Consider the following 11,534-nt stretch of genomic DNA (forward strand, 5'->3'; position numbering starts at 1 on the left):
TAATTGGCAATAAAAAAGACAAAGTGCTCTCTCCAGTCCAGTGAGGGTCGTGTCAGAGAAAAAGCACTAAAGTCCATAATTGTGAAATATTTCTCCTGCAGGGCCAACAGGCTCTGGCAGCTCAGCTTGATAATGTGCTTGTGAGGACACACTCATTTAAAACACACACCGCCGGGTATTTACCTACAATGCTGATGTATTATTGTCGCCAGCAACACAACACAAACGTGTTTTTAATGTCTGAAAGCGACAGCTTCCAGCAACCGAAGGAAATGAGAAGGAATGACAAAACTGTGAGCCTCCGGGAAGGAATTTTGATTTCATTCTAATTTATGAGTATCAATATTTATACGGCAGAATTTACACGGACATAAATCATTTTTATCTTTTACATTTTTTTACTATATCTCTTCACAGAAACAGTGCAATAATGTGCATTAGTCACACAGAGTCTGTTTAACTTTTAATTTTGCACGTTTGCTTTTACTTTCGTGAAGTTTATCTGTCATGTTTATTTGAATACATCTGCTGACATAAGAGGAACCTAAAAAGTTCCCTTCTTTGGTTACTGGTCAGCACTTTATGATTTGATGAATCATTAGTCAGGAGCAGCAATGTTTTGTTGAAGCATGATCGTAGGTTTTTAATCAAAAGGACCGAGACTTGGCAGCACAAACAGGAAACGCAGAAGTGTGGCAGGAAAAACATCTGCAAGTGAAACCAGAGCAGGTTCATGTTGTAAATGCTCATTCTTTACAGCCACAGGGGACATAATACAATCTCAATTATTTCACAAACTGCGGCAATAAAATCTTGATGAAATATTGTATGTGCCACCAGGGAGGAATTCCAATGTACCACAGATTTTTATGTCCTCTCTCTTGCAGTGAAATCTCCTTTGCTGGCTGGTTTAACGCATCAAGTGTGTGGTTTACAGTTGATCCTTCGATATGTTATAACGTAAAAATGTAGTTCTGTTTCAGTGTTCGAGATACCTTATCGGTCTAGGTGCAAAACCAGGACAGTAAATCTGCTACACGGAATTTAGTCACTTTTTGGGACTTTTCACCACCTATTCAGAAATCAGCCAACACTTTTTGTAGCTCCACTATTCCAAAATAAAGTCTTCAAATTCAAGTGCATATATTTATGCTGACAATAACATTTCAAACCACATTAATGGTTGTAACATTGTGCAAAATGCCTTTTCAGGCCCCATCAGAAAAGGTAAACAAGAAAAATGATGGATTTTAATTAGCTGTTTGATTTGAGGGCTCTTCTAATGTGCTTGCAGGCTAATTATTAATCAAACGTTTGCTGAGATAATAATCTGTATTCAACCATGTTTGAAAGCCATCAATGTGTTATTTTAGGGGCTGTTGTTGATTTGATCTGCAGTTAAAGATGTTTGTTTGAATGGTTTGGAGAGCCAAAATGTAAATGTGACTGGCTTTGAATTTAGAACCTTTTGCGACCATGTTTTTGAAAATGAGATCTCAGTAAAATAAAGAGCTAAAATTATTGCCTAGAAATTGACTCAAGATCAAAATTCGAAGCCACATTAGCCACATTAGAAGACAATGTAAGAAAGTGGCATTTGTACGAGGCCTGACTCACAGACCGATTTTAGTAAAACGGGATTAGTTTGATTACTGTCACATTAAGAACAAAATATGAGTCATTGGTGTGATGTAACATCATAAATGTGCTGTATTGTAGTTTTTAATCTAAATAGCTGATATGTTTTAGGAGAAAAATCCATGCATTCTAATTTCGCTTGACGCATTCTAATGTAGTGTGACCATATGACCACTAGGTGTCACTATTTTGCGTGATCGATAGGACGAGTTTGAACGTATGCGCGTTTGCCCCGCCCACTCAGCATTATTGTCCAATCAACGCTTTCGTTCTTTTGTTGTCGTTCGTGTTCTGACAGCGGAACTGGATAATCCCGTGTGCTAGGCTAAAACCTAAATATCAAGGTAATTCGCACTAGCTTTGTTTTTAAATTCTTTTGTTGATATCTACATGTGCGTCCTATTGTTCAGTTATTCGTACCGTACTGTTGTGTGGATCAAAAAAACGTTAAAGTCTATAAAAGAATAGAGGCCTCACGTCTACAGCGCTAGTTAGCTGTTAGCTGCTGCCGGAGATTGACACGTTGTTGTGGGAAGTGTAAGTATAAAAAATAACACGTTTCCTGACATTTTATACTCCTTTGATAGTTCCGTCGGAAAACGTCATTAAAAATTATTCTCTGTCGGTATATTCGCACTATTTTAGTTATGAGACGCTCGGTTAGCTCAGCGTGGCTAATGTTAGTAGCTGGTATGTAAGAGCTTAATTTGAACTATTGGGGTTAAGTTAGATCACCACCACAGGATCTATCATTAAACACTGTTGGAAACGGAATTTGGAGATTATTCATACTGCTAACAATTTAGCTTTTGATTCAAATCACCCGAGTTTTTGACCGCTTTCCAATTGTGATATTATATTTTCCATTTTATTGCCTAATTATGCTGTTTAGGAAATAAACATTGTCAGTTTCCTCAAGCAGATCAGCAGTAACCAAAAATACCTCGTATATACTAGTATTTCAAATATAATATCAACTTGTTTTACCCATTCCCATGCATACAAGGGATGAAGTGTTTCAACAAATGAGATTTTTCCATCATCTTCTCTATTTTCTCCCCAATTTAATTTGTGAGGATTTGGTTTAGAATGGCTGTAGATTTAAATGTGTGAGCCAGTTCCCAAAATCGCATCCCAGCTAATATCGTAATAAGATAATATGAATAAAATGCTCATTTGGAAGCTTTAGTTGCCTGTTGTGCTGTAGAACCTTTGAGAAAAGTAAATGCTTAAATACTTCAAAAGTGTCCTTGTGTCTAAATAGCCGTGATAATACAGTGTTGATGATATATGCAGTTATACTTATGGTGCATCTCTCAGGTAAGCCGTCTGCAGGTGAACAGCTGCCTCCTGAATATTCAGCAAGTTCAGGCCACCTGCTGAGTTCCTGCAGTCATCTTTCACCCAAAGGCATAAATTCAGTAATTAGTCACAGATGGCTGCAGCCCTACGTTTGATTTGGTTTTTATTTAAATGCCTGAAATTAGAAGCTCAGAAAGTTATTTTTTTTCTTTGTTGTTGATGGAAGGACGAGCTTCTGTCTGTTGAGCCGCCGTCTGAAGGGTGGTGCAACCTTTGGAAGCTCTGAGAGGGAGCTTCTAGGAAGCTGCAGCCAGTGACGAAGTCGGACCGGCCGCACTAATCTGAGCCCAGTGTTGCACATCCTCCTTCTCTTTTATTCATTTTACGAAATGGCCTCAAAACCAACGTGATGCAATTCCACTGACTGTATTGTGGATCTGAGAGACCACGTTTGGGTTCCCTCTGAAGACGTGTCATCTGTGATTAGGATCTCTAAATATCCAGGGAACACGTCCTATGGAATTTTAATTAGTCTTTTTAGATGTTTTATGCCGTTTTTCCGTTTCCCCGCTGTTATTTTCTGGGTAATTGTATTATGAAGATGATGCATTGCATGGCCAAAGTGCAAAAAACATCAAAGCTAATCAGAAAATGCCTTTTTGTGGTGTTTCTGGGCAGATTGCTTTCATTACTTAATTGGGTTATTATTCTTTTGTTGCCCTGAGCGCACAATGCTTAAATGACTTTATGCTGCTGATGAATGTACCGGTACATACATCCCATGCTCTGCTGCCGCTGCCTAATGTGCATCCTTTATCTATCCCAGTAACTCTCCAGGTAATTTCAAGGATAAGAGCTTTGGTCAACACTATTTTTTAATCGTGGTTGTTTGTTTGTTTGCCCGGTCGTGAGCCCCCAAGTGTCTGGAGGCGTGACCAAGATGGCGTGTGCTGTGTCCAGAATCGTTCTAGTCACTTTAATATTTGTAGATCATGAAATGCGTGACACTAAATTAGATTTTCCTATCGATATAATAGAGCTGCTGCACAAATGTTTTCTCATATTCCGATAAAACCCCAAACGGAGCAGCAAAGATTAGGAGCTCTGAGGGACGTTGACCATTGATCTCTGAAGGCTCAAGGCCGAAGGGCTTTGATCATAAAGCTACAGATACAGCGCTGCTGGCATCACCTACCCTCACCTTAACTACAAGACTACTGCCCAACTTCAGTGGAGCGTGTTCTGACGGGTCCTGGGCTCATCACACGGTCCGACACGCGGTCTTAATTAAAGGAAAACCAGCGCCTCCATCTCTAATCATAATCTGCCGCCTCGATCAGCGGTCGGAGGCTCACCCTCGCTGCTGTGTGTTGATCACGCTCTCATTTGCTGCGTCGCTCTTCAGTGTCTCTGCTTCCTGTGTCCCGCGGATGCAGATGGAGTCGGAGCAGCTGCTGTCTTTGTCGGGCTCAGCTCTGGCCCAGGCGGTCGGCTCTCTGCTGGAGACCCCGGGGCTCTACGTCTTCTCCGACATACTGGAGCTGCCCAATGTCAAAGAGGTGAGTACCACCTCACGCTTCCTGTTCCTCCGTCTGTGGCGCAGCAGGTAACGGGTGTAAATATCAGGGGATGAAGGATTTGTCAAATTAGCCTGACATTTAGCCACACGAACAACATTTCCATCTGGGACAAAAGCATTAAAGCAAAATGTGGTCGATTCGACTGAAGCTGGCTCGGCGTTTGCAGCACCCGGGACCAGTTACGGAGAATTTTCCTCCATTTCCTCCAACCTCCATTAACTTGGAATAAAAGATTCCAGAACTGCGATTCGCTGTTGTAATATTTAACACCTGAACTAAACAAAAGGAGACAGATTTTGATTCCAGGTGTGAACGTGTGGTTCGATGTCCCACTGTGCACAGACGGAACGCATCAGCACCGTTCACCTGTGGAGGGGATATTTATTATTAATCCTGTATTCTACATAATATTCTCTGTGGTTCCTCCCACAGCTGGAGAACGGCCCCCATGCACCCGTCTACCAGCTCCTCAACCTCTTTGCCTATGGAACCTACTGCGACTACAAAGGTATTTTCAGCGGCAGCGCAGCGTAAATAAGTTATGGAGGAGAGCTGCAAATTTTTTCTTATGAGCTGTGTTTCTGTGCTGCGGGGCGGATTCCTCCAGCTCCCTCACCTGCCAGACTGCAGCAGCAGCCTCTGACTGACTGAAGCGCTCGCACAAATGCACAACAAAGCACTCTTTTGTGATTCAATTTGCCGTTCCTGTTATGCACCGGGACGCTTCGGCAAGAAATAGAATATTAATTATGTCTAATTTAATGCTGAGCATCATCCAGTAGCCTGGGAAAAAAAAAATAGCCTACTTAATTGTTCCCTTCGCTTTGGAGTCACGCCGACTGGGAGCACGTTGACTTTGACAGGAGCCGTAGAGGAGCTGTCAGAGCTGCTGTCGGAGAGGCTGAGCGCCGTCACCCGAGGAGCCGGAGATCAGGTGCCGGTTACTGGAGGCTGAATCCCGCCAACATCCTCACTGCTCAGGCTGTCTGTACCCCAGCTTTAAAAAAGTGTCAATATTAGGCCGTGAGGGCGTTTAAAGGGGCACCAAACCCGGCTGGCGGATTTCATCCGTGCCGTTATTTCCTTGTGTGTAATTGCTCCGTGTTTTTGTTGGGCCAGAGAGAGCAGCCTCTCTACCGGAGCTGACCCCCGCACAGAGGAACAAGCTCCGCCACCTTTCCATCATCAGCCTGGCGTCCAATCTGAAGGTACTGGCCCATCCATTGGGAGCTGCTCACACGTTGAGTGATTTAACCTGGTCACATTAAAGAGAAACTCATATATTCAGATTCTTTATTCACATGTTTCAAGTGTTTAATTCTTTGAGTTTTAATGATCCGCTACAGTCTAGATAAAAGGGCGCGTGGACTGCTGAATTACTCCTATAACCTTTAATTATGTGCAGCTTGGCTGTAAATTTATTTTTATTGTCTAACATTGCTCCCAAGAACGATTCTTGGCATCATGTTGGTCCTTATGATCATTTAAGTTCTTAATCGTGGGACCCTGAGAACTGTCAAGATACCCTGAGTGAATCTTATTTGGACAAGAAAATATAAAACCTTCAGCTACTATTCGTATCCAGATCTGGAAGCTGTGTCGCAGTAGATTTCTGACCGTTTCAGTCCCACCTCCTGGTTTTTTGCATTGTGACTGGATCTTTAATGAGATCAAAGTCAACGATATCTGCACTTATTTTTATGAAGCGTTTCATCAACCTCCTGCCGTCTCTGGAAAAGATCTCCCTGAGCACTGTCTCTGCTATTTTAAACTGCTTAAAACCTGTCCCACGAGTCCTCCTCATTACCCCCAACAGCTCTTTATCTTCAGAGCTCTTTTAGGCACCGAGACACTCGGTGAACAACTTTCATCTTTAGAAAAGCCGTCATACCTTCGGAGGGAAACTAGTTATAAGAATTTTCTTAGAAATCTGCCACCTAGATCAGCTCTTTCTTCCTAAAACTTTATGATTATGGCCACTGGTCACTGTTCTGCTTTTGACCTTTTCCTTTTGTCTTCATGCTAAATAATTAACTGAATTTCACCACCTCGGTGCCCTTTGTCAAATTTTATTTTTACACTTTCCAGTACTGTTGCTCCTTTCATCCTTTCACCCCCCCTTATTCCTCTTGAAAGTGTCAGTGTCGTCCCCGTAGGAAGGCGTGAACTTCATAATTGGACAGTGGGAGACTGTAAAACTGTCGTCCTCCTGTGGCACTGACATTTAGACAAATGGGCGCTTCAGCAAGTCCTCGTCCCAAAGTTAAAAGGAGCCTCAAATTGAGCGTCTTGTTTTAAAGAGAGCAAACAAACTAGAGGAGGTGTTGTGCTTCTCCCCCTCAGTGCCTGCCCTACTCGCTGCTGCTGCAGCAGCTGGAGCTGAAGAACGTGCGGGAGCTGGAGGACCTGCTGATCGAGGCCGTTTATTGTGACATTATCCAGGGCAAACTGGACCAGAGGAACCAGCAGGTGGAGGTAGACTGCAGCGTCGGCCGCGACCTGGGCCCCAACGAGCTTCCAAACATAGTTAATACGCTGCAGGAGTGGTCAGTGTCCAGCCTGTCTCAGATTTATGTTGCCAGTCTCTGTGTTTGGAACTCCTAACAGCTGTCTCCCTGTCGTCTCCGTCATCTCCCGATGTCTCCTGTCGTCTCCTGATGTCTCCTGTCGTCTCCCGATGTCTCCTGTCGTCTCCCGATGTCTCCTGTCGTCTCCTGTCGTCTCCTGTCATCTCCCGATGTCTCCCGTCGTCTCCTGTCGTCTCCCGATGTCTCCTGTCGTCTCTGTCGTCTCCCGATGTCTCCTGTCGTCTCCCGATGTCTCCTGTCGTCTCCTGTCATCTCCCGATGTCTCCTGTCGTCTCCCGATGTCTCCTGTCGTCTCCCGTCGTCTCCTGTCGTCTCCTGTCGTCTCCCGATGTCTCCTGTCGTCTCTGTCGTCTCCTGTCGTCTCCCGATGTCTCCTGTCGTCTCTGTCGTCTCCCGATGTCTCCTGTCGTCTCCCGTCGTCTCCCGATGTCTCCCGTCGTCTCCTGTCGTCTCCCGATGTCTCCTGTCGTCTCCTGTCGTCTCTGTCGTCTCCCGATGTCTCCTGTCGTCTCCCGATGTCTCCTGTCGTCTCCCGATGTCTCCCGTCGTCTCCTGTCGTCTCCCGATGTCTCCTGTCGTCTCTGTCGTCTCCCGATGTCTCCTGTCGTCTCCCGATGTCTCCTGTCGTCTCTGTCATCTCCCGATGTCTCCTGTCGTCTCTGTCATCTCCCGATGTCTCCTGTCGTCTCCCGATGTCTCCTGTCGTCTCTGTCATCTCCCGATGTCTCCTGTCGTCTCCCGATGTCTCCTGTCGTCTCTGTCGTCTCCCGATGTCTCCTGTCGTCTCCTGTCGTCTCCTGTCGTCTCTGTCGTCTCGATGTCTCCTGTCGTCTCTGTCGTCTCTGTCGTCTCCCTCCCAGGTGCACAGGTTGTGAGGCAGTGCTGTGTGGTATCGAGGAGCAGGTCTCGAGGGCTAACCAGTACAGAGAGAGCCAGTTAAAGGTTAAAATCCAAGTTGAAACAGAGGTCAGTCACTTTTCTTTCATCCTGCTGTCTGATTCCACATTCAGAAAAATACAACACTCTTCCATCCTTTGGGTTTGATCTTAACCTTTGCATTTCTCTTGACTCTCTATATCTTTTCTTAATTATGAAATGTTGATGAAATATTGAAAATGCTAATTAGCAGCTCTTCCTGGCCGCACACGCAGTAAAACACTTGAATGGAAGTGGTGAAGAAAGATTTTGAAAATGGTTTCTTTTGCTAAAGTAATGCTACAGTGTCTCTTCCTGAAAATTTGTGGAGTCAATAAAGCAAATTAGGACATCAATTTAAATCTGAAAATGTAAGAATCAGCGTATAAATGCTGTGCTTGTTACTTCAGTATTTATTACCAGTGAAACGTGTGTTTATGTTCACATTTCAATGGTCTCCATCATTTTAAATAGACATTTTTAATCCCTTTAATTAGGCATTTTATTAGTTCAGATTTTAGCTCCCATTGAATTAACACGATTGGTTATTTTTTGGATTTCTTTGCTCTTAGGTATCCAACCTCCAGAAAACCTTAAAAGCCAGCGCCGCCTCGCCGTCCTCTGGCCCCGCCCCTGCTGGAGCCGCCTCCAATCAGGATGCAGACCAGCCGGCAGAGCCACGTGACCCCGCCTCCTCCCAGGAGCCCCGGCAACCAGGCAAAAAAAGTTCAAAAGTGAAAGGGTGAGAACTTGGGAGATGATGGAAACGAAACCTTTTCTGAGGTGTTTCGACTGGCTGAACAATTTAAAACCATCCCAAGTCAAAATCGGAACACAAACTTCCCTGTGCGGTGCAGCTTTCTCATAAAAATGTCATTTTTTGCCATTTTTCCTCCTCCAGTATAAAGCAGCCCAGAATTCTCCACCAAAGAGGGTTTAAATTACCTGCTAAAACCCACATTTAGTCTAAAATGCTTCAAGATTTCAAGAGCTCGCCGTGTTTTCATGGGTCTTTCTTATTTGCCTCTGATTTAAAACTCTCTTTTTTGTGTAGTTTGTGTCTGCATAAAATGCTTTTATTATCACCCGACGCTATCTGGGGTTCTTTTTTGCCACGTTCACACCTGTGCTGGGCTGTAAGTGCCAGCGGATGTGCACACGCCTCAGGTGTTTGCCTCCAGGAGGAGCCGTTTGCCCCTCCAGTGAGCAGAGCGCCCGTTTGATTGTCGCCAGTTTGTTTTCACTGGCAACCTGAAAGCGGTGATTATTTTCCTGGCTGCGTCTCACGTCCTGATGAAGCTCGGAGCCTGTAATTTCCATCACTCGGCGCTGTGCACGGAACAAATGATGATCCACTTCATGTTTTGAAATCCAAATGACTGATAGCTTAACCTCAATCGACTAATTATGACGGATTTTGACACCATTTCCTTGTGATGCTATTTTGGAAACAGGACTCGAGCTATAATTAGAAACGGCTTCTTTGCACATGCACCGTATATATTATTGGTCATAATTGGTATTGAAGCTGGAGAGGAGCTTATAAATTTCACGCCTGGTTTTCCACTCAGGTTGCGTGGAAGTGGGAAGATCTGGTCCAAGTCCAACTGAGGACGCGCGACTGAGACGTGGAGACAGATGGACACGATTCACGGACAAACGTTGAGTAAGGAGGCCGGCGTTCTTGGGCGCCACAGTGACCCCAGGGAGCTTCATGGGAACTTTTATTTCATTTCCAAAACTCACCATGACCGATTGAGAAACTGGCCCTGGCTGATGGATGACAGGAAGTGTCCTCGTCCGCTGTCTTTAATGACCTGGGAGGTGGACTCAGCGTGACGCATTAGTCTGGGACGGGAGAGAATTTGAGCTGGGACGGGAGCGGCGCATGTGAAACGCTCGTGCACCTTTCATGGTTTGAAGACAGCCTTTGTGTTTAGGGAACTTCTACATTGCTTTGTTGTCCTCCCTCCTCTGAGTTGTATGAAATGTGATTCTACCTTGTCAGGAAATAAAACGGACCCCCGCACTTACCTTGGGCGTCTCATTAATGTCACCGTGGCTTCTCTTATCAAGCGCACATCAGTGTGCACCTCTGGTGGCGAGCAGCTAAATGTTAACTCACAGAAGGGGGGTTACACATTAGGAGGTCAAGTAATTAATTAGGACACGTCTCCAAAGAGACTAATGTATAACAGCGCCCAAGCGCCCCCTGTGCACAGCCATCATGGCAAAACACACACGGGCTTCATTCATATTTCATCGGAGTGTGTTTTTATCCAGAGCTTCTATTTCAATGTCAGAATTGCTTGTTAAAATTGTCCGCGACCCCCCCCCCCCCCCCCCCCCCCCCCCACATCCATCACACAGACAAAATTGCCTTTGTCACGCCGGCTCAGCCTGTCTCTCACTCTTAATTCTGTCCTCTCTCGCTCTAAACTCCCACCTCTCCATCCCCAGTGTCATTAATGGCAGCAATTAGCTGACCAGCAGCACCAGTGCAGAGAGGAGCCGACAGGCTGATTATCTGCCCCTTCCACCAAACCCCTCATTTCCCCCCATCTTCAGCATCGCTCCTCGCTATAAATAGCAGCGTTAATTTCAGTCGGTGTGGACGAGCTTGATGGGTTTGGTTTTTTAAGCAGACTGGAGCTGTGAAGTCTAACAGCTGCACACCTCTCCGAGTGTTCCGCGCCAGCATATGTGAGAATTCTGGAGAGAGCGACTCCAGTTTGCACCTAACTTCAGCATTATCGCGGCGTTTGTGCTCAGCATGTGTCGGCATCTGACTCCATAACGAGTTTCTCATTAAAAACCTGAGTGGAGCGGCATCAATCACCGACCCGTCGGAAAAATGCACCAGGAAATTGTCGCCCTAACTGGGGAGAGTTTCGAGACGCCGGGGTGGTAATTTTCACTCATAGCCAGCGTAGATGTTTATTGACGTGTTGTTTTACAGGAAATTCTCGCTCGGCATTCGTCTAATGTTTCCGAAATGAGAGGAATCCATGTGAGGTGAGGAGATAAGGAGAAGCTTTTACACACCAGCAGCGGCCTTATTATTTGGTTTTAGCTGCTCCTCAATGGTGGAATCGTGATTGGCACTTGGGAGACTTCAAAACCGACACGATGCGTCGGACTAAATGTTCACTTGGGGGGGAAAAAGATTAGAAAAACAGGGCCGGCTATTAAAATGCGCGGGCTGCGCGGCGTCATTTCCATAAAGCGTTGCGGATCACAGGGCTCCTGAGGGGGTTCCATTCAGCACACGCAGGAAATAAACATGCACACAAAGCTACGACGCTACTGTTGTGCCTTTATTTCATTTTCATGGTACAGGAAAACCACATCTCCAGAGTTAGGCTACTAAAAATCACAAGACTGGGTATTTGAAGAACCGCTGGACGTCATCAGCACGATGGTTGACGTAGAAATACGTGTTTCCAGACACAGACTGGCTAAAAGGTTCCGTAAGACATCGCTCACTGGATAAAAGATCTAAAGCAACTCT

General features: G+C 45.1%; 1 protein-coding gene across 3 annotated transcripts; it reads left to right on the forward strand.

Annotated features, from left to right (window-relative positions):
• Positions 1 to 1,877: 1,877 nt before the first annotated feature.
• cops7a (COP9 constitutive photomorphogenic homolog subunit 7A) lies at positions 1,878 to 10,077 on the forward strand. Of its 3 annotated transcripts, none has more exons than XM_003966296.3 (8): positions 1,878 to 1,982; positions 4,377 to 4,499; positions 4,953 to 5,028; positions 5,640 to 5,728; positions 6,864 to 7,066; positions 7,969 to 8,074; positions 8,596 to 8,765; positions 9,595 to 10,077. In XM_003966296.3, the coding sequence occupies exons 2-8, from the start codon at positions 4,377 to 4,379 to the stop codon at positions 9,632 to 9,634; spliced, it is 807 nt and encodes a 268-aa protein (XP_003966345.1). In that variant the 5' UTR covers positions 1,878 to 1,982; the 3' UTR covers positions 9,635 to 10,077. The 3 variants fall into 3 exon arrangements, with proteins under 3 accessions (XP_003966345.1, XP_029694608.1, XP_029694607.1); XM_029838748.1 differs by having other exon boundaries at positions 1,958 to 2,175; XM_029838747.1 differs by lacking the exon at positions 1,878 to 1,982 and having other exon boundaries at positions 4,358 to 4,499.
• Positions 10,078 to 11,534: the final 1,457 nt, after the last annotated feature.

The sequence above is a fragment of the Takifugu rubripes genome, chromosome 7 (assembly GCF_901000725.2).
Source record: "Takifugu rubripes chromosome 7, fTakRub1.2, whole genome shotgun sequence".
NCBI lineage: Eukaryota > Metazoa > Chordata > Actinopteri > Tetraodontiformes > Tetraodontidae > Takifugu > Takifugu rubripes.